Source organism: Patella vulgata, chromosome 4, assembly GCF_932274485.2.
Source record: "Patella vulgata chromosome 4, xgPatVulg1.2, whole genome shotgun sequence".
Classification (NCBI taxonomy): domain Eukaryota; kingdom Metazoa; phylum Mollusca; class Gastropoda; family Patellidae; genus Patella; species Patella vulgata.
Window position 1 is genome coordinate 79989403 of NC_065882.2, and position 24718 is coordinate 80014120.

At 38.5% G+C, this 24718-nt stretch overlaps 1 protein-coding gene across 3 annotated transcripts in view; it reads left to right on the forward strand.

The window, feature by feature from the left end:
- LOC126819625 (tetraspanin-9) overlaps positions 1-24718 on the forward strand; it is a 143606-nt gene that overhangs the window by 17106 nt on the left and 101782 nt on the right. The window contains exon 1 of one of the 3 annotated variants that reach the window (XM_050547756.2): positions 2092-2366. The exons of 1 other annotated variant lie outside the window; for it this stretch is intronic. In XM_050547756.2, the coding sequence (XP_050403713.1) occupies positions 2298-2366 (69 nt within the window). In that variant the 5' untranslated portion in view covers positions 2092-2297. Of the gene's footprint in view, positions 1-2091; positions 2367-17620; positions 17967-24718 lie in introns of those variants that run through there. One more of the 3 variants, XM_050547753.2, reaches the window with a different exon arrangement.

The following is a 24718-nucleotide window of genomic DNA, read 5'->3' on the forward strand; positions in this document are numbered from 1 at the left end:
TCCCCCTAGCACATTGCATAGCATATGCCCGTCTTCTTTAGACCAGGCGTGCTGTATTATGCATCCTGTCATTGAGTCAACTGGCGTGGTTTCGAATCCCCAACCTCGTGGGTTTTCTCCGGGTCCTTCGGTTTCCTCCCACTGCTAAAGACCCCTACTCGCAAGCGAATTATTGAAATAAAATTAAACCATATGTTAGTCCCGAAATGGCCTAGTTTGTGTCGAGTGGACGTTAAACCCCATCTCTCTCTCTTTCTCTCTCTCTCTCTCTCTCTTTAGACCAGTTTGTGCAAAAAGTAAGACGTTAAACCCCATTTCATTTCATGTCTCTAGTTACCTGTTTTAAATTCCATTCAGTTTTCCATGCACTTGAATTAATTAACAACTTGTCAGCGATCTTACAGAATTCTAGTTTTTAGTATTTAGATCGATACAGTGTTACACCGTGAACAGTAGACTGTGCAATATAATAGTCCCTTGGCAGTTGGAACGAAAGATGCGTGCGTTGACCTGGAAACTTTCTTGGAATACGTTACATATAAATAATATATACGTCTGACATTCAAATACGTAAACTAAAACAAAACGTACTACACAGACGTGGTTTCTTCACACAGGAATTGTCAGTGGGCGTCAAGTTCAAAGTCTTCTCACTTCTTTCAAATTTTAATTGTGCAAATCAGTGTTTTCTTTTTATTGTTTTTTTTTTTTTAGGACGTATTAACACAATTTGTGTTCTGGAAACTTCACATTAAGTTCTTTCACAGGTTTGAACTATGAAAAGGTTAAAAGTGTCGTTTCGGGTTTACGCGAAATTTTCACAAACCAGGGAATTCGTTTCAATTAAACGTGGGATTTTCAGCTTGTCCATTGGCTGGAAATCTGATTAAAACACAGATCTATATTTCGTTTCGTTTTTTTTTATACTTTCGATGCCCTACCCTACATGCAGATCTGACCAGTTGTTTTGGAAGGTCGGGTCAGGGGACATACGAGCGGCTTTTGGCCCTATGACGTCAGTGATTTGATTAACCGATCAACATTGATGTTTCACAAACCAGGGAATTCGTTTCAATTAAACGTGGGATTTTCAGCTTGTCCATTGGCTGGAAATCTGATTAAAACACAGATCTATATTTCGTTTCGTTTTTTTTTATACTTTCGATGCCCTACCCTACATGCAGATCTGACCAGATGTTTTGGAAGGTCGGGTCAGGGGACATACGAGCGGCTTTTGGCCCTATGACGTCAGTGATTTGATTAACCGATCAGCATTGATGTTTCTAGTGGATTACCCACAGTTCCGTGCACCACACACCAAAAGCTCACCGTAACAGACCGTTTCATTCGCTCATCCCTCACATCATCCAGAACACGTCAATGAAATGAAATGAAACGGGGTTTAACGTCCTACTGTTCTGCCCCGACTGAGATAATGAAGACGGGCATACACCATACTGCGTGCTATGAGGGAAATGTTGCCAGGACACGGAAGCTACAGCCTTCTCTTCCATCGAATCCTTTACGTGCACGCCAGTCTGTACATGGGACCTCGGTTTTTCTTTCGTCCCATCCGAACAACTGGACAACTGTCCTTGTCAGTCCCCTCCCCCGCCCTGCATCCCTGACAAAAGGAAACCACGCCCGAAAATCCGATGAACTTTCTCTTGTCATATCGGGAGCGACCTCCAGTGTCTTTCATTTAACCAAAGTGTCTGCGCATTTTGTTCATGCTGGTTTTCATTATCCCGTTTCGGTTCAGAACAGCGGTACGTTAAACCCCATTTCATTTCCCTTGTTTTATAAAGTCGATGAATTAGCATTAATATATACTAGTAGTTGTAGTGTATTATTTATATACTGATAGTAGTTGTGACCGGTTATAAACCAATGATATACAGTGTGTTCTATATACTAGTTCGTTATACACTCAATAAACCATAGTTAATACTCCATGAATCACAATCAAACACACGCTATACACCCGTTTCTTAATGCATACCATCTTTAACACGTCGTGCAAATTACCCATAACTCGTAGTTACCTCCCTTCTCCATTCAATCGACTGTGATCACGCGGGTTAACACGGATCGTCTGCTACTCTTGTCAGATTGACGACGTCTGCTTGATCTGCTGCCATGGATTATTGAGGATTATTGAAATGGATTTAGAGAAGTTTTCGGTGTAAATTGTTCAGTTATTTCACAGTTTATGAGAAATATCGTTCGATATTAGTTATTGTGTAGTGTGGAACGTGCATTTGTTTATTTATTTTATATACGGGAGGGTATCGTGAATGTCTCTAATGGGGGCAAAGGAAAACCCCCCCGATACAATCGATGATATACAAGTTATGGAATCACAGGTGAGTTTTTACCTATATTTTGTTGGATCTAACAGGTGGATATTTACATATAGATATTCCCCTGTCTATATTCTCAATGTTGTGTTGCTATTTATACTCCCGCCGCACATAATGTATTAATATTGTAATAAGCTTTGTTAGACATCTGGTGTATGTTGCTATATACCACAGTTAGAAACAGGTAGATATAATGTATATCACACTGCTATATACCACACATGTTACTTTAATATACAACATTGTTTCCATGTTATAGAATTGTTTGGTAATTATGATACAAAAGTAACAATGTCTATGATAAAATAAAAATGCACTATTTATTAAAACATTTACACAATGCAACACGAGTGTTGTTACCATGCAAACTTACTATATTTTAAAAGTTTATTGACTATCTTGTTACAAATCTACACAATATTGTATGATATTTTATAAACAATTGATAATTTATTAATGTATATACCGCAGGTTTTTTACAACAAAGTATTTATTTTTTAGAATGTTCAGCAACTTTTGAAAGACTCAACATGCTATAAACAATACAATATTTATCATAGATAATGTCATATTACACTTGTATATAGTTTACGTGAAACAGTGTATATTGTAATAACCCCCGCCCCCTCTATATCGGTGCAATATTTATTACATAAAACTTTTATAACACTTTGTTATATGCAGCACCGGAATAATACCCCCCGCCCCAAGTACTCCATACCCATGCAATATTTTTGAGATAACTTTTTATCACACTTTGTCATATACAGCACCAGTTTCAAGAATTTAGAATTTATTTGATATATACAGCACCGGTTATAATAGCCAACCCCCCTACCATCCATACCCATGCATTATTTATTAGGTAACGCTTTATCACCCTTTGTTATTCACAGCACCGGTTTCTGACAATAATTTATTTGATATACTACAAACCACTACAATATTTATTCCTAAAACAATTTATATTACAATATAAAATCCACTACAATGACTATTATGTACATCACTATCAATACAATGTCGATTACATAAATGATTCAATCTCCAAAATTCTACATGACTCATAAAGATATTTCAAATACAAAAATATATACACATACAAAACGCAACATATATGTATAAAAATAACTCATAATGGAATTTCAAATACAAAAATATATACATAACGCAACTTGTATATGAACTTGTTATACTAAAACATCAATACATAGTTATAACATAGTTATATGATTTCATCCATGCCTCGATGTCTAAGAGAAATAATAGCCCGAACGATTGACTGATATTAAAAACCCAGCTGTTAAGTTAAACGGTGGTTAAATACGTCACTTAGATATAACCGCTGTTTGTGACGACTTTAAGATTATTTCAGTTTGAATGTCTATATATATAATTATTGTATATACACTGATTTTATTCAAGTGTATGTTAAATTCTTGTTATAAATTATTTTCTATTATATAATATTACTGTATTTCTCTCTCTCTCTCTCTCTCTATATATATATATATATGGACACACAAAGAGTTCTGCTTAAATAAAAACACATACAAACATGTGTTGGTTGTACATTTTGTACAACATTTTTAACATAAACAGTTTAAAATAAAATACTTGAAAATTGACACAACCTATAAACATTTTGTACATAAACAGTTTAAAATAAAATAATAAAAATACTTGAAAATTGACAACTTATAAACGGGATATCTTGATGTACAGTTAAAACAATAGCAAATTATAGCCATGTTTAGTTATGTTTAGTTATTGAAATGAAATGAAATGAGGTTTAACGTCCTACTGTTCTGCTCCTATACCGGCCTAATGAATACAGGCATACGCCATAGAGTGTGCTATGAGGGAAATTTTGCCCGGGCAGCGGCACTATGGCCTACTCTTGTCTCGGATTCCAACTGCCAAAGGATATTTTACGTGCATGCCAATGTATACACGACACCTCCGCTTTTCGTCACATCCGAACAACTAGACAGCTGACTTGTCAGCCCCCCCCCCCTTCCTGCACTACTGACAAGGGGGAAACCACGTTGGATAACCGATAAACTTTCGCGCCAATGGGGTGGGGGATGGCTGAATGGTTATCATAAACTCTGTCATTGAGTCGACTGGCGTGGTTTCGAACCCCCGATTGTACGTGACAAGGAGTAGGGTCGCCTGTCCAACCTCGTGGGTTTTCTTCGGGTCCTCCGGTTTCCTCCCACTGCTAAAGACCCCTACGCGCAAGCGAATTATTGAAACAAAATTAAACCATATGTTAGTCCCGAAATGACCTAGTTTGTGTCGAGTGGACGTTAAACCCCATTTCTCTCTCTCTCTCTTTCGCGGCCAATGCAGGAATCGAACACGCGACCTCCAGGCAAGATGTTTAGTTACAAACGTAAAACAAAAACCAAACTACATTGAAGTTATTGAAGTTATACAAACTTACAAAAATAAATTAGCACAAAATATAAACAATTTAAAAGGATACATGGTCACAGAATAATATGTGTTTACAGAAATCTTACTTAGTTATATTCGTACATGGTATAATATGCATTGATATCTTTAAATGTTTGGACACAAAAACCCTAAACTATGAAGTTATACATAGTTATCAAAATAAATTGGCATTAAATATGAACAATTTAAAAGGATACATGGTCACAGAATAATATGTGTTTACAGAAATATTACTTAGTTATAGTCGTACATGATATAATATGCATTGATATCTTTAAATGTTTGCACACAAAAAATCCCAAACTATTATATTTATATTTATCTGTATTTAAATATATGTTATATTGTACATGTAGATCTATTATAACAATCTGACACAATGATACAATCGTTTCATATTATTTGAAATATAATACAAAGGGTTGGTGTCAGATTGAGACCTGTAGACGAAAACAAGAGCCATGTCATATTAAAGTAGTCATATTGCTATCAATCCATATGACGCCATTTATGTTCAGTCTTTGTATATAACAATCTGGTTAAAATACAGATCTGTATTTAGTTTCGGTACGTGACAAGGAGTAGGGTCGCCTGTCCAACCTCGTGGGTTTTCTCTGGGTCCTCCGGTTTCCTCCCACTGCTAAAGACCCCTACGCGCAAGCGAATTATTGAATAAAAATTAAAAACCATATGTTAGTCCCGAAATGACCTAGTTTGTGTCGAGTGGACGTTAAACCCCATTTCTCTCCCTCTCTCTTCGTTTCGGTATTTTTATACTATCGATGGCCTAGTGTATTAAAGAGAAGTAAAACGAAAATTTGAACTATAAAAATCGAAACGAAATAGGATCTGTGTTTTAATCAGATTGTGCATATTACGTCCTTGGACTATTTACTGTATCCTAAAACACAACCCAAATCATATACAACCTTTCCACGGTGTAAAATATACGTTATCGCCTGTCTTCAATAGTCCAGTCGGCGCAGAAAAGGTGAACGTTAAACTTAATTTCATTAGGTGAATAACCCTTACTAAAAACCTTCCACATGTTCTCAAATAAAGGTTTGAGAAAACATCACTTTTACATTAGTTGTAAACCAAAATGACGTCTGTTTATATTTAACGTCACTATCGGGAGATAAAGGTAGGGGATATGAATTGATGGGGTTATGTTAACGATGCTTCAATCAATAGAAATTGTAAATCATTTAGCAATTAGTGTGATTAATGATGGCAAATTATTCCAGCCAACATAATCCTATTGTCACTTAAAATGTTTGATGATAATGTGATAAACGTGATCATCGGGGTCGAGGAGTTGGATGGCCGAATGGTTAATGCGCGTGCGTGCTGCATCATAAGGTCTGTCATTGAGTCAGCTGGCGTGGTTTCGATTCCCCGGATGTAGATATACGTGACAAGGAGTAGAGTCGCCTGTCCATTCTCGTGGGTTTTCTCCGGGTCCCCCGGTTTCCTTCCACTGCTCAAGCGAATTATTGAAATAACCTAGTTTGTGTCGAGTGGACGTCAAACCCTCTCTATTTCTCTCTCTCTCTCTGATCGTCGGGGTACAAAATGTGAACGTAGACATTGTGTTAGGGCCGAATGCATTAGTTTTATTTAATTGATGGGGTTTTGCTACGCGTGACTGATGCAATGACAATGACCATTTATTCTTCACAAAGTTTGATTTGTGCCAGATACTATCAGTGGCACGTGGTTTAAATTTTAAGACTGTGTGTTAATGACACCGGTGAATACTATGTGGGTTATGTAATCTGGAAATCAATATGATAGATTTAATATACATGTAATACTGTTTTTACTCTATGTCTAATACAACAATAAATGATGTTTATAGGACAGACTGTTTGACTATAATGATGTATTTCCGGTGTAGATTATGATTGATGTCACGTGGACCCGTTTGTTTCATCTTGATCTATAATATACAAATGAAATAAAATGCCAAATCTGCCATCGGTCTTTAGTATGGTTACAAGTTACAATATTACGCTTATAAATCGTTTACTGTGAGTAATGCCCGCCTTACGAAATGAAATGAAATGGGATTTATAACGTCCTATTGCTCTGCTTCGACTGGGCTAATGAAGACGGGCATACTCCAGACAGTGTGAGACGGGGGAATTTCGTCCGAACAGTGGCGCTACGACCTACTCTTCCTTATATCCAATTCCAACTGCCCAGGTTTTTCATCTCTTCCGAACAACTATACGTTGTCCCTTGACATGCCCTTGGTCATCCACCATCGACAAGGAGGGACCACGCCGGAAAATTCCGATAAACTTCCTCAGTCAACACAGGGGTGGAACATGGGCCCTCCATATTAGCGAGCCAATGCCCCACCGGTGAGCCACCATGGCCCCCTCTATACAGTTATAATACAAATGATATGTAGTTCATTCATTCATAGAATTAATAAAAGCTAACCCTGAAATGATACAGGGCCCTTATTCACGAAAACTTAAACTAAGTTACAACCGAAATTTTAAGAACTACTGCAACTTCATTGGATATATGCAAATTGATTTTACTGGTCAGCCAATCAAATTGCAGTATTTCTTAAAATTTCGATTGTATCTTAGTTTAAGTTTTCGTGAATAAGGGCCCAGAACTGTTTGCCAATTGGATTTTAAAAGGAGAAACGCTACTATCTCCCCATGATTACACACGTGACTGTTGTAAAAATTAAAGACGCATGTTAGTTACATGGAAGTTGTGATCTGTGGATTGTCGTCAACTTGATTTTGTGAGCATATAACTCTCAGGGGATCTTTAACATGCTAATGGTTAGCGCTTGTGCGTTGTATCATAAGGTCTGTCATTTAGTCAACTGGCGTGGTTTCGATTCCCCGGTTGTAGGTGACAAGGAGTAGGTCGCCTGTCCACCAACCTCGTGGGTTTTCTCCGGGTCCCTCGATTACCTCCCACTGCTAAAGACCCCTACGTGCAAGCGAATTATTGAAATAAAATTGAACCATATGTTAGTCCCTAAATGACCTATTTTGTATCGAATGGCCGTTAAACTCATGTCTCTCGCTCTCTCTCTCTCTCTCTCTCTCGCTGTCACACATGCTGGTAACTTATATACGGGACCTCGGTTTTGGTCCCATTCGAATGACTAGGTGCTATTCCATGCCAGACACTACTCACAGAGGGAAATGGTTTAGAAACCAGATTAAATTTTCTCGACTGGAACCGGTGTCCAATCCGAGCTCAATGAGCCACTGGCTCTTCCTTGGTTTATCAAATATATTGTTGTATTATTATTTGTTTCCCGGGCAACCCCGAGGTCCAATCCGGTGGCCCTAGTTATATGAGTCATGCCCACTGAACCACCATGGCGGGTTGTTTTATAAAATATATAGCTATATTATTGTGATCTATGAATGTAAAATATATAGTTAGTCTATAACTGTAAAATGATAGTGTCATGTTGTGTATAATTATAATTAAACCAGATTAATTGATATCGTGTAATTAACATCTAATTAACCCGTATAATTACCTCATTATATATTTTATCAGTAACATTAGCAAACAACGTTATAGTGTTTTTATAATACGACGCGTGACAGTGTTTGTAATATAAATAAATACATGTGAATATTTTATTAGCTGATATCAGTAACGGATCCCGGTGGAAGCGGACGTTAAATAAAGCTATTTCACAGTCACACATTTTATTAGCTGATATATATCAGTGACAGATCCCGGTGGAGACCCTTTGGTGCCCGGACCCGTCCCCCTAAAAAAACAGTATAAAATCTTCACGTAAAGATGCATTGATGAAGAGCTAGGTCTGTCTTTTGCAGGTCTTTTATTGTTACAAAAACTATTATTTAAACATTTGTTCACATGACAAGCTAATAATCAACTCTCTGGACCTTCTGATGGCTCCGATTTTAAGTAGATTAGAACGCTTTGGCCATTTGATGATTTTATCTAAAAAGTTGACACACTGCAAGTCATATGCCTGGCGTCATTAGTTCTGTTGTAGAAAAGTAAAACGGTAAACCCATTTCATTTCATTTTCTTAACATGATCAGTCATGTTCAAAACATTGTCCACATCGATCATATATAATTAACCCGGTCATGTGTGATTGATAGGACCAAACCAATTCCACAATATTCACCCTCGCCTCGGTGGATATTCACGGCACGATTTGACCAAGTTGGAAACCAGCTGTGTCACACTTCCGGATCGCCTATGGCAGTTTTATAACCAGAATATTGGTTTACAACCAATGGTACTATGTTTTCTTCAAACGTTCATTTTGATTTGGGGGGGGGGGGGGGTTGGATGGCCGAATGGTTAGCGCGTGTGCGTTGCATCATAAGGTATGTCATTCAGTCAACTGGCGTGGTTTCGATTCACCGGTTGTACGTGACATGGAGTAGGGTCGCCTGTCCAACCTCGTAGGTTTTCCCCGGGTGTCCGGTTTCCTCCCACTTCTAAAGACCCCTACGCGCAAGCAAATTATTGAAATAAAATTGAACCATATGGTAGTCCCGAAATGACTTAGTTTGTGTCAAGCGGACGTTAACCCCCCCCCTCTCTCTCTCTCTCTCATTTTAATTTTGTGAAATAAATATGGCGCACAGAGAACTTTCCCAATTGTGATTTGGAATTATGTAGCTATTTCAATTATTTAACAGAATTTTGTGTATAGGTAAAACAGATTTGTTGGCCACAGACAACAGTCGAGGTAACTCGCTGATATATATTTCTTGTTTGATAAAATACAGCAGTTTATCTAGAGTGGATTGGAAGGTTTTAGATAAATGTATGTAACGCCTGTTCTGATTAGTTGATGTTTAAAATCTGTTTCCAAGGCATTGATATCGCAGGCATAAGATCTGTTATCTATACAGGTGTCGTATAGGTTCAATCCAAGGAAAGGGGTTGCCTGGCTACCCTCGTGGGTTTTCCCCAGATAACCCGTTAGCGAAATATCATTTGTCCCGTTCAATCTGTCACTTATGTTAATGATCCTACGCGCAACCGAATTGTTAAAATTGATAAAAATAGAACGATTACCCTATCTTAGTCCCCCCCCCTCTCTCTCTCTCTCTCTCTCTCTCGCTCTCTCTCTCTCAGAAATCTGTTAATGTGCGAAGAATATAGCAACAGTGTCATCGATCTGATTTTATAAAAAAAACAACGTAAAACCATTCATCGTATGTGATTGCGATGTAACTAGGTAGAATTACTAGGATCACGCTCGTGTTATTTCCTATCAGTAAGAGACACGCCATTAAATAGCACTCAGAGTGATTTTCATCTCTCACCTGCTGAGAACCAATCATAGACAACTATCTTTCAGCAATCATTGAGTACCGTGTTAATATCGCTAGGTTCTTATACCACTTAATTCCTTAAAAGGCTTTTTGTCTGCGATGTCAATTGTTTAGGGAGCGGACGTTTAAGTAGTTAGAAGGCCAATTGTCTGCGATGTCAAATGTTTAGGAAGCGGACGTTTAAGTAGTTAGAAGGTTAATTGTCTGCGATGTCAATTGTTTGAAGGATACATGCTCTCTAGCGTCTTTTGGGCGTATATTTGGTGAAACTGGGAGTCACTATACTAAGACACGGAAACTAAGATTTAAACAACAACATATGACATACCAAATACATGCACTACGTTTTAGTTTTACTGATGTAATAACAATCAGATCTACACGATTTTCACAGAAAATTTTAATTTAAGCATGCAAATAAATGGAAAAACAAAAACCGTGACCATTAGACGCCAAAATATCAAAATAATAAAAAAAATGCTTTCAACCGTAATACCGAAAATCACGTTGAACTGGACTCTAACGAACTTTTGGGGCATATTTGGAAACTCACAATCATTGAAGTGTTCTACAGGCCCAGACTAGGCCCTGGTACGTGCTAGGGCCCAGATACCCTGACGGTGATGGAAGCCTCAAACGGAATAAGGACATGTCGGGGCCCAACGGCGCGAAGGCCCCGGCATGTAGCTTATAGTCTTTATTTCACCAATTTGCCCCAAAAAAGTAAACGGACAGAATCCGATTCTAATCCTACCCACACGATCAAGTAACATGTATTTTTTTTATTAAATAATACCAACAATTATTTGTAAAAAAAATTTAATCGGCATACCTTCGGGCCCCTTTAGGCTCCGGGCCCATGGACAAGTGTCCCAGCTGCCCCCACCCCCTTCTCACGCGCCCTGCTGTGTGGTTTGTATCTTGTCCACAGGTACGTCTTTTAGGGTGTGTTTGTGTGTAGTGCGGTCATCCTGCCCTTATTAATAAAGTATGCTAAGTTATAAGTTTATGAAACATGAATTAGTTTATGTTTGTAAAATCGATGTTCCTGCAGTAAAAACAGCCTGATCATTAAAATACAGTAACAGATATCTTACACCTGTTGTACAGTCGATTTTATTTTTTATTTTAACTTCCATTACATTTTACTCCCTTGTATTGTAGTGGTGATATGTATTACCTTCTGTACAAAGAGAGAGAGAGAGAGAGAGAGAGAGAGATAAATGGGGTTTAACGTCCACTCGACACAAATTAGGTCATTTCGGGACTAACATATGGTTTAATTTTATTTTAATAATTCTCTTGCGCGTAGGGGTCTTTAGCAGTGGGAGGAAACCCGAGGACCCGGAGAAACCCCACGAGGATGGAAGGCGACCCTTATACTCCTTGTCACGTACAACCGGGGATTCGAAACCACACCCGTTGACTCAATGACAGACCTTATGATACAGCACGCATGTGCTAACCATTCGACCATCCAGGTTCCCCCCTTTGTGTACAAGAAATATAATTTACAAGATGATCGTTGGTGTCGATAGCAAGATCGGTAGTCAGATTCTTTGGTTTGAAGAGGGGTTCGATGGTCCTAGTGGTCTAAAATGCTCGTTTATTTGAGGATAGTTTTCCCACATTTGCCTGATTGGCGTGTACGTAAAAGAATCCTTGACAGTTGGAATTCGTTATTAGAGTAGGTCTTGGCGCTGCTGTCCGGGCAAAATTAGCAGAACAGTTGGAGGTTAAATCCGATTTTATTTCATTTCTCAGTTGTCTGTTGAAGCGGACATTATATACCTACACCAATTTCCCGGTAATATTGTATTCGGTTGCTTTAACAGAACGTGTCCCATTAATTAAGACGCTGGCTCGCTAACCTTGAGGTTCCGTGTTCGATCGGGACTTTCCGGCGTGTTTTACCTTTGTCAGTCGTGTAGGACAGAAGGCATGACAAGAGACATACTGTTTGAATGGGAAAGAATATTAAAATATTATTACTAACATTGTGCGGGAAGGAAGGAATGACAAGAGACAGCTGTCTAGTCGTGCGGATGGGACGAAAATCGACGTCCCGAGTACACATTGGCGTGCACGTAAAAGAACCATTGACAGTTGGAATTCGATTTAAGAGTAGGTCGTAGTGCCGCTGTCCGGGCAAAATTTCCCTCATAGCACACTGTATGGTGTTTGCCCGTCTTCATTAACCCAGTCCGAGCAGAACAGTAGGACGTTAAACCCTATTTCATTTCATTTCATTTTATATGGGAAAACCGTCTTCATTCTCCCAGTTGGTGCAGAAAAGTGAAACGTGAAGCCCCATTTCATTATAAAAAAAAATATGGTCGAATGGCCACGCCCTGCCATGGGTTTGTTCCGTGTCTCCTTCCACCACTCCACCTCTTAAACTAATGCAAGGCCTGCTTAATATACAGGGGTGTTGGATGGTCGAATGGTTAGCACGTGCGCGCTGTCATAAGGTCTGCCATTGATTTCGATTCCCCGGCTGTACGTGCCAAGGAGTTGGTCGCCTGTGCAACCTCGTGGGTTTTCTCCAGGTCCCCCGGTTTCCTCCCACTGCTAAAGACCTCTACGCGCAAGCGAATTAATGAAATAAAATTAAACCATATGGTAGTCCCGAAATGACTTAGTGTCGAGTGGACGTTAAACTCTCTCTCTCTCTCTCTCTCTCCCTCTCTCTCTCTCTATCTCTCTCTCTCGCTTAATATACATGAAATAACAGACTTTCGTTTAGGGGGGGGGGGGGGGTCATGGTTGTTTAGCAATGTTGAACTTGTAGTTCCTGATCTTGCCTTTATCAAGAACCAATATTGTCTATAGTTACCGCCTTTTCTACCCAAACTCTGCACATATTTGAACAGTGTGGTTATAGTTTGCTGTTCTTATAAATCAATCTTTTTCACAGCGATCCAGAGAATGAGCAGCTGTTGATGTGTGGAATATTGAACAAATGAAGATGTCATAATTCTACTATAAAATATTTTACTGTAACATAAAAATGAAATGGTGTTTAACGTTCTACTGTTCTACTCCGAACTGGGTTAATGAAGACGGGTATACGCCATATAGCGTATATCGAATATTGAATTCCAACTGTCGAGGGATCTTTTACGTGCACGCCAATGTGTACACGGGACCTCGGTTTTTCGTCCAATCCGAACGACTATACAGCTGTCCTTGTCAGGCCCTCCGTCCCGCATCACTGACAAGGGGGAACCACGCCGGAAAATCTGGGTGCAGGGATCGAACAACCGACCTCCAGGCTGGCGAGCCAGCGTCTTACCCACCTACCCACCGTGATCCCCCTGTAACATGAAATAATACTGTGAAATACAGTCAGATATAATTGACGTATTTTATTATACCACATGTTACTATAAGCAACATATCGACAACTTGTATGTTATATATACTTATACACAGATGTTGGGTAAAATTGCTTTTTAGGGATCGGGAAGTCTTAAGATCGCCCCGCCCCTCTCAAGACACTTTTTTGAATTGGACATCTGTCATTTTATTGAGCGGTCTGATTCCATGATCGTAGACTATAAAACATTTGACAATTTACGACGTGATAAAATAACGTTTTTAATATCCAGGTCGTAAACATATGTTGTATCTAACGATTTTTAGCGGTTCAGAAAATTAAACAAATATTATGTGTAATGATAAAATATTCCCAATAATAGAGCACATTGTGGTAAGAGCTGAAATGGAATGGGGTTTAATGTCCTACTTTACGGCACCAATCGACCTAATCAAGACGGACATACACGTCATACAGGATGTTATGAGGAAAATTTTGCCTGGCTAGCAATTGAATTCCTACTGTTAAGGGTTTTATTACTTGCACGTCAACGTTTACACGGGAGCTATTTTATTTTGGTCCGTTTATTTGCGTGTCCATTCGTCCAGCATCACCGACAAGGGGCAACCTCGCTGGAAAATCCCGACGGAACTTTCTCAAAACGCGCCATTTCCTCTTCGCCTTGCACGCGTAACCATAGAAATGAAATTGACATGTTAGTTTCAAAATTATCGAATTATTGTGTTGACCAGACCAACTATCACGGTAGTCCCAGAAATGATCCACGACCCCAAAAATCTTCAGAGAGAGAGAGAGAGAGAGAGGGGTCATTTCGGGACTAACATATGGTTTAAGTTTATTTCAATAATTCGCTTGTACGTAGGGGTCTTTTTGCAGTCGGAGGACACCAGAGAAAACCCACCAGGTTGGACAGGCGACCCTACTCTGTGTCACTTACAACCGGGGAATCGAAACTGCGCCAGTTGACTCAATGACAGATCTTATGATACAGCGCGCACCCGCTAACCATTCGGCCATCCAACCCCCCACATCTTCAAAGACGTATATAAATTATAGAAGACACTAGATAAAAGATGATTATGATAAACAAAAAAACAATTAATTCATCGTTTGATATCAAACAGTTCGGAACAGCTATTCACTGAATACCGTCACATCATCCTAAATCATCATAACACCAACTCCACTGTTGATACACGCCTTTTGTGTCAATTTAGAAAATATTTTTACAGAAAATCGGTTTATTGGCTTAAGTTACGAATCGATCATTTGTCAGTTAAATGATCAAACGTTTAAAACTCGATAGAATCTTTGTGGTAAAAAATGAAAGAAGGCGGTAAATCTACCGACTGTTTGTCTGAGACTGTCTCAATCTTTTAGATGTTTCAGAGTTTGAGAATAGACCGAATTAGAAACAAACATGGCATCTCGTTTTAGCCCCAGGACTGATTGAGTCAGGAAAAGTGTAAAATTAGTCTATTATTAAGTATAGTTAAGTGAAATTTATACAGTCAGGTTTACTGCTATTTAAAAATCGATAGAAATCAACTAAACTGTCGACTCTAGACGCTCTAGGATTTCTTTCTATCATTTTTATGTCGTTTAAGATTTGAAGATAATCAACCACGATTCTAGTTATTTTATACAGACCTGGATAAACCAATAATAAAAATAAACATGCGATTAGTGCTCCAGGGAAAAGGACGAAGTGGGGGTGGGGACGGTCTGCTTGAGAAGGGGGAGCGGTCGGGTTGAGAAGGGGAAGCAGCCTGCTTGAGAAGGGGAAGCGGCCTGCTTGAGACGGGGAAGCAGGGTGCCGCGGGTTTGTTTGTGTTCCACTGGTGAAATTTAACAAGTTACAAATGGTGCACGCACATGCTAATTGTTAATACTAAAGATAACCATATCTTAGTCCCGAAATAACCTTTGTTTCTCTGTGTGCAAAAATTTCAAGAGATCGATCGCTGGGAGTTCATCGAGATTTTCCGACGTGGGTCCCCCTTGTCAGTGGTGCAGGACGGCGGTCCTGACAAGGACCGCTGTCTAGTCGTTCGGATGGTACGAAAAACCAAGGTCCCGCGTTTACATTGGCCTGCACGTGAAAGATCCCTTGCCCGTTGCAATTCAATATAAGAGCAGGCCATATTGCCGCTACCCGGTCAAAATTTCCCCCATAGCACGCTGTATGGCGTATGCCCGTCTTCATTAGCCCAGTCGGAGCAGAGCAGTAGGACGTTAAACCCCATTTCATTTTATTTATTTCAATCGCTGGGTTCCCTTCGTATTACTTGGTTACCCAAATGTATCCTTGTCCCCACATCTCCCCCTCTCTCTCTCTCTCTCTCTCTCTCTCTCTCTCTCTGTTATAAAGTGACCAATGTTCGCAGTAAATGATATTACTGTTATAATTACAACCAGATGGTATAAGTAAGATGATCCGGTGAATAACTATAAGTGAAACAGACAAGATAAGACAGAAATTAGTCAGTTACACGTGTCTTCTTTCTAGTAGTATATAACTGTATACTAGAAACTCTTATTATTTATAATCAGTTAGATAAAAAGTATTCTGTTTCTCTTGATTTACCGGTTAAAACTTATTAATACTCATCTGACACTAATGCTATATTCACTTTGTGTTGGAGCCGCGGTGGTTCAGTGAGTGTTACCTGACTAACTAGGTAATCCAGGGTTCGCTCTTGGTGTTGGTTGGGAAAAGAGGGCGTTAAACTTCAATCTATTTCGAACCGTGACTTATGTATACTAGTATTTGTGACTATCGTTTGTCTGTCTCTTTGTGTCGAGTGGACGTTAAACCCCATCTCTCTCTATCTCTCTCTCTCTCTCTCTCTCTCTCTCTTTTTTTTTTAAATTATACTTTTTGTGTATAACAGATGTGAATCAGAGTAGTACCACATTACAAAACAGTACACTAATTGTTAGATATGGCTTCCATTTAGGGCAGAGATCTGTTCTCGAAGTGTGAAGTAGATGGTTCTCTGTCTACAGAATGTGCCGACTTTACACTCTCTTCCATTCCATTGCGGGCTGGGGGTCGGGGGTGGATGGCTAAATGGTTACCACGTGCGCGCTGTATCATGTATGTCATTGAGTCAGCTGGAGTGGTTTCGTTCCCCGGTTGTACGTGACAAGGCCAGTAGGGTCACGTGTCCAACCTCGGGGTTTTTCTCCGGGCCCTCCGGTTTCCTCCCACTGCTAAAGACCCCTACGCGCAAGCGAATTATGGAAATAAAATTGAACCATATGTTATTCCCGAAATGACATAGTTTGTGTCGAGTGGACGTTAAACACACACACACTCTCTCTCTCTCTCTCCATTCCATTTCGACATTTAACAGAAAAGATCAACTGTTTTACTACAAGACCGACTGTTTTAACTAGCGGTATTATTGGGCGGTTTGAACTTTAAATAATGACCATATTATGATAGCTACGATAAAATCATTATTACACCATATGGCGTGATTCGCTCGTGATCTAGCAACTCACTAGAACTGGATAATCAAAACATTTTTTATAACAATTCGATATGACGTTGTAGGTGGACATATTTATGGCAACTGTTGTCCGTTTCTATGCGTCACGCTCTCCAGTGTTACAGTTAGTTTGTATTTTGTTAAATGTCGTTTTAATTAACCTAATGGCGCAACATTTGTTATTCATAAGAATATGAGTTACTAGGGATGTTACTCGTGCGAATGTGAGTTATTAACGTTTAGATTACGTTTTAATTACTCTTAAGAATATGAATTACTAAAGTCTATCTTATCCCTAAGCAGTTCTAATTTAAACATAAATCTAATCGGATATACCTAATAAAAATAAAAAATCTACCAATTACCGAAAAACGAAGTCAAGTGACAAGAAGTTCGAGCCTACATAATTGTAATTGTAGTAATATTCAGCAAAGGTGACATCTACCCTGATAATGGTGACCCTATTCTCATTCATTCTAACTATATATTATAATATAAAACTCATATCGTCATATAGCCAAGTGTTGTGGAGTAATAGTTAATTACATGTAATGTAATATCAAGTAGAAATGTCATTTATAAGTTAGGTAATAAGACTTCCAAGCTGTGCATTCGGACATCTCTTCATAACTTCGACAGTTTTTGCGTAGTTCTTACGTCTTAAATGAAAAAGTTGTGTTTGGTGGACAAAAGTGTCTTTGATTGACGGAAGTGTTTTGGATTGACAAAGGTGTTTTTGATTGACAAAAGTGTACTGGTTTTCCCGCTGTTCGTTTGTTTCTCGTTCTCGATCTAGCGAGAAGTTGTCCCACCTTTCAAGATGTCGTCTGCAGAAGAGTCCACGCTGAAAAATGCCTTTGATCAGGATCAGTGGTTTCAGAGAATCTACGAACAACTGGAAACCATCACCCAGAACCAAGCCATCATTATTCAGAAAATGGACAAAGGGTTTGAAAACCGAAAAAAAATGAAGAAATCAGTAAGTTTAATTATGATGGTCGCTCAATTTACAGGATCCCATGGGAACACAAACTCCCAATATGTATATCGCTGGGTGGCAGGTCCGGATGGGGAGGCTTAGGTTGGTTCTCCTAGACATTTTGGCCTGTTGGAATTGCTAGAGACGGGGAAGTTGGGTTAAAAGGTCTATCATTGAGTCAAGTGGCGTGGTTTCCATTTCCAGCTTGTAGGTGACAAGGAGTAGGGTCGTCTGTACAGCCTCGTGGGTTTTCTCCGAGTCCTCCGGATTTCTCCCACTGCTAAAGACCCCTACGTTCAAGTGAATTATTGACATAGAACCCTCTATGAGGTCCGAAATGACCTAGTTTGTGTCGAGTGGACGTTAAACGCCATCTCTCCCCATCTCGTTCTCTCGCGTTCTCTCTCTCTCTCTAAAACATGCTAGAATCCATGGTAAATGTTTGAAATTGGTTGAGATATATGATCATGAAGTACGAAAGATCTCATATGTTTAATTTTGAGCGGCGGCGCATGAACTCTAAGCCCATGATACGCAGCTCGCCATTGTTTTTTCTACACTTAGCCTCCTTGCAATGTTGGTGTTGAAACAAACACGTTATTTTTTATACGTAATGTTTTTCAAATCTGACAGGGGGATATCAATGCAGGTCTCGCAATTCCGTCATGTAAATTCTAATTGACCTTTGAACTTGGAGGCCAGTGGCGGTAATACGTGACCTCTGACCTGGTGTTTTGTTATACCTGGGCCCTTATTCACGAAAACTTAAACTAAGATACAATCGAAATTTTAAGAAATACTGCAATTCGATTGGCTGACCAGTAAAATCAATTTGCATGTATCCAATGAAGTTGCAGTATTTCTTAAAATTTCGGTTGTAACTTAGTTTAAGTTTTCGTGAATAAGGGCCCTGTAATTACCGTACCTATGATGGCAACCATCAACAATTCCAATGCCTCTTATATTATAACCTACAACACGTGTGTATACGCGTACATTTCACCATTACCACCCGTCACGAGCACGAAGTGTACTGTCAATCAAATTTATTGAACATTCCTTTTATTGTTAGATTCCTTTTCTACCGTTTCCATCAAAGCGCGCGAATTATAGAAGCAATTTACACATGTTGACTGGTGGACTATTGTGTAGCCAATCGTTATATTGGGTGTATTATCGAGTATTTACCGCACATGGTCGTGCATATTGTGTTCTATACTCACGAGATATAATTATACTATCCAATATATTGAAATGAAGGATAATTGGTAGATTGTTATATAATCTCATTAGGCTGTTTAACATGGTAGTTAATTGTCCGGCCTGTTATTACTAATTATATAACTCACACTAATTATTTTTATTCTTTGTTGAATGTTATGTGTGCAATATCTAGTTCGACTTTTCCTTATTAAAACCCAGTCATTAGCAAATCAATTTATCAACATGATTTTTCTGGTCGGTTTTAATGGAGTTTATATTGTTTAGATTTTTTTGTTTGATTTTAATGAACAAAATTTTTGAGATTTAAAATTTAATTAGCTGAAACTGCTGTTTTTAATGTTTTCTAAATGTGTTTATATTTTTGAATGTTTTAGCCGGTTTTACAAATGAATTATTTTTAATTATTTGAAGTTTCAGTTAAAATGTTACAACTGCTTCGTATTAAGAGTTATTATAGTTATATCTGGAAATAATGAAGAATTGGTGTAAATGAGGTTGGCTTGTTTTGACGAGGGGGGGTTGGGTGGCTGAATGGTTAGCACGTGCGCGCTGTACCATAAAGTCTGTAATTGAGTCAACTGGCGTGGTTTCGAATCCCCGGTTGTACGTGACAAGAAGTAGGGTCGCCTGTCCAACCTCGTGGGTTTTCCCCGGGTCCTCCGGTTTCCTACCACTGCTAAAGACCCCTACGCGCAAGCGAATTATTGAAACAAAATTAAACCATGTGTTAGTCCCGAAATGACCTAGTTTGTGTCGAGTGGACGTTAAACCCCATTTCTCTCTCTCTCTCTCTGATCGGACAGGACAACAAAACCTGGTATACCACCGTATCACTAGTTTAAACTGATCTGCATGATAACATCTAATTCAAATTTCCTAGGTCGTTCATTTTTCGGATAATAACGGTTTCATTCACACAAAGATGTTTTTAAATTGATTATTTTTCATTTCATTAAGAAAACAGATCGAATATCAACAACAGATAAACCTCCGACATGGATTCCATTGGCACACCAAGTTGCGTAACACATAGATGACAATGGATAGTTTATATATTCTGAAGATAGTGACGAATGTTGCGACATATTTTGTTTATCTGTTTTTGTAAATACTCAACGACATTAAACTATTTTAGACGGACCTTTCTTTTACTTTAAGAGATTCAACTTTCACAGTAATGTAGTTTGCAAGCTCAAATCATCAGAGACTTTTAACTTACACAAAGGTGTGCCAGTAATTGCTTAATTATTTTTACCCTGATATTTGGATGTTTGATTTTAACCAGACGAACTTTACTTGTACCTTAAAACACCTTCACTTCTTATATTGTATTTTAGTTGGTGTGAAGTCGCTCTGACCAGAAATAAGTTCAACTCATCTCGTTTATCTCTTTGAAAACAAAAAGACCTGTAATAATTTAACCCCCGCTTTCACGATGCAGATATATCACAGACAGAGGTAAACAGAGTTATTGCTGGATATAATGAACCAAACAGCAGAAGCATAAACGATTAGCTGAAGTGGCCGAGAGGTCGAACGTTTATAGATGATAAGGTTAATTATCTATTCAAGTGACATGGGTTCAACCCCAGGCTTGTTTGTGACAAGATGACGGGTCGCCTAAGGTTGTCGATTGTCTTCAGGTTCTATCCACTTTGTCCAATGTTATTCTAGAAATTACATAGTTTGTGTAATACACACACACCTCTCCCTCTCCCCTCGCACACACGCACAAATCGTAACGTTTCTCGGCAGCTTTATTTTGCGCTTTATATTTCTGGCGTTTGGTGTTTGAATGTCAGCATCAACATATTTCACAACAATTAAATTCTTACGTCTTTTCTTTCTTTCTGGTCCTTATCAACATTTATCACAGACCTTTCCACCTTCAAATCAAGTTAATCATGTTCACTTTTACGCGCAATTGTTTTTTTTTTTTTTTTTTTTAAACGCATCGATTCATCTTTAAATTAGGGTATCTATTAATCTTATGTCTAGATTATAAAAAAAAAAGAATCTCTTGTTTTTGTATTTGTATTATTTTGTAAAATTATTTCTTTGTCTGACATTAGTAAAAATCGATAAGAATCTAACGACATATTGATTTTGAATTCCAGTCGCTGATCAATTATTTGTTTTGCGCATATACCAATATGGGAACTTGGGTTTTTGGAAATCATTAAGATGCCACCATAGTTTGAATTTTGATTGCCGGAGGTTCAGCGAAACCTTGGACCAAGGGTGGCTAAATGAGTAAGATGCTGGCTCGCTACCCTGGAGGTCGGGCGTTCGATCCCTGCATTGTCCGAGAAATTTCATCCAGATTTTCTGGCGTGGTTCCCCTGGCTAAGTGGGTAAGACGCTGGCTCGCTAGCCTGGAGGTTGGGTGTTCGATCCCTGCATTGGCCGAGAAAGTTCATCCAGATTTTCCGGCGTGGTTTCCCCTTGTCAGTGATGCAGGACGGAGGGCCTGACAAGGACAGCTGTCTAGTCGTTCGGAAAAGAATAGGCCGTAGTGCCGCTGTCCAGGAAACATTTTCCTCATAGCTCACTGTATGACGTATAGCACACTGTTTTCATTAGCCCAATTCATTTCAACGAAACGTAATGTTTCATTAGAATAACCCAAGTCGAGTACATCACACCCAATAACAGTACGTCTCCTCGTGGACTCCGTGTTTCCGTAGGCATATCAATATCAATTTCTTGCCCGGTTACATGTAGCAAGGGGTGTGATAGATACTTGTTAGAATTTCATAGTAACAAAATAAATTTCATAGTAACAAATTTTATAGTAACAAAGTAAATTTTATAGTAACAAAGTATATTTCATAGTAACAAAGTAAAGTAAATTTCATAGTAACAAAATAAATTTCATAGTAACAAAATACATTTGTTACAAAAAAATAGTAACAAAATAAAATTCAAAGTTACAAAAAACCACCAAACACATGAATAGTAAAATATAGATTTAATAGAACAAAACAAATTGCATTTTTTAAAAAAATTCATAGTCCAAAACAATTTGTATAGTAAAAAAGCAGAATTTAATAGTAAAAAGAGCAGAATTAGAATTTAATAGTAAAAAAAGCAGAATTTAATAGCAAACAAAATCAGCATTTAATAGTAAAAAAAAGCAGAATTTAATAGTAAAAAAAGCAAATTTCATCAGCCAGAACCGGGAACCATTTTGTATTTATCTTGGTGAAGAGTTCTATAATCTTCTCAATCCGATTGATTTTTTTTTCTTGTCGGTTAACCTATTTCGATCATTGAATTACTAAAGCCAAGAGTTGTTGTTCTTTACAATCAAAAGTATTTTACGAGGATTTCTTCAGAATAGAAACAAATCCCATCGTCGTATCGACAGACTACACTTAACAGTGCAGATCGAAGTCTTGAACCACATGACGCTAGAAAAGTTAAACGACTCGGGGAAATTTGAGAGAAAATCGACTGAGTTTTCCCCGAGAAAAAAAATCGTTTATTTCTTTAAAAGAACCCAGAATGGTTTATAAAGTGGCATGACAATTCGATCTAAAACAGTCCTACTTTATCACTTTGACATTAAAGACTGGTTAATCTGTTCTTTTAAAACGGCGAATGATAATCTCGCCAAATCTCGTTATGTCACATTGTAAAGGTCATGTTCTGGGTCGTGGTATATGAGATTTAACCGTTTATAACCACTGGTTCTTCTGTTTTCATAAGAGATTTACTCAAGACAATATTTTCTCTATTTTATATCCCCAATGTTTACAAATTATATTATATCTCCATAGTCGCCTTTACGTGGTCGGGGGTTTTTACTATTGACTTTAGCTTGTTGAACAAGTCTAGTGGTGGCCCGGAGGTTGCGCTCTCACATTTAGTTAACTGATGACTTGCGGGAATAGGGGAGGACGATTCGTGCCTGATTGATGACTTGAGGGAATTTGGGAGGATGATTCGTACCTGATTGACACAAGTTGATGAATAATAGACATGAGAAATTTAAAACCTATAACTATTCTCATGGCTACGAGATTTACATGCTGGATAACAACATGGCTGTCAGATTTACATACGGGATAACAAGACCAATAAAAGAGAATTTGTCGAGTTGGTTCGTGAATAATTGGCCAGATTTAGCGATTAAGCCAATAGTTTAGATATTAAATTTGATGTTCATAGCATATTTGCTATCATTGTAATGATGTATGGTTTTGGCCTATTGATAATTTGGTACAGTATGCGTACCACAATGACTCAGGGAGTAAGGTGCTGGTCACTAACCCGGTGGTCTCTGATTCGATCCTGGTGTCCCGCGGTTTCCCTTGTCAGTGGTGTAAAGATGGAGGGGGGAGGGTGGAACCGCGTCTAGTTCGGATGAAAGGAAAACCCCAATCTGATTAAAATACAGATCTATATTTCGTTTCGTTTTTTTATATACTTTCGATGGCCTCTACTACATGAAGATCTGTCCGGTTGTAGTGGAAGGTCGTGTCAGAGGTCATAAGAGCGGCTTTTGACCCTATAACCTCATCAAACAGTGTTGATGTTTCTAGTCGGTTACACAGTTCCGTGCAGAGCACGCCAAAAACTCGCCGTAGCAGACCGTTTCATTGGCTAATCCCTCACATCATCCAGAACGCGGGTTATATAACAACTCTTCCAGGTCCTAGTGTAGTAAAGACAAGTAAAACAAAAGTTTGAACTATAAAAAAACGAAACGAAATAGGATCTGTGTTTTAATCAGATTGCCAAAACCTCAAACATGTCGAAAGAAACCTTGGCGGTTTGACGAGGAGTCGACGAAAGCACGACTGTCTGGGTTAAAATATACCTCATAGGGCTCTGAAATTATCTAAACCAGTGATTCGCAACCCTTTTTTGCCAACGGCACACCTTGGAACACATGGAAAAAATAGTGGCACACCTGGCTAAATATATTTGAAAAATATGTGAATTTTTGCGGCACACTTAGAAGATCTCGCGGCACACTGGTTGAGAATCACTGATCTTAACCCATATGCATTATCCCGGTGCCGAATGAACAATATACGAACACAACTTAGATACGTATTATAAAAAAACCCACAGCGCGTACACGCAAGCTATAAAAAAGAGCACGAATTATTGCAAACTTTAAGAAAAATTATTCAGTAAAGTCGATTGTGTAATAACAGCGTATAGAAGTATTTGCCAATAAACGGTGGTTATTTTAATCGAGTTTATCATAGTTTCATTGTTTTTGTTCAACATGAAAGTGAATAAAATCATTAAAATTATAGTTTTCCCCTTGTTAATGATGTTGTTAATGATGTTAGGGGTATCAATCAATAAATATTATGCAATGGTGAATAAAAAATGAAATAGAGCAACAAAGAAACGACAAAACAAAACCCCTTGGGATTTTAAATAAGAGGCCATTAGAGTAAATTGGAAAGATAGAATTAAAGGTTTTCTGTATCGACCGTGCTAATGAAATTATGTAGTGCGGTCATTCTGCACACAGAGTTCCGTCTACTTCATACTTCGAAAATAGA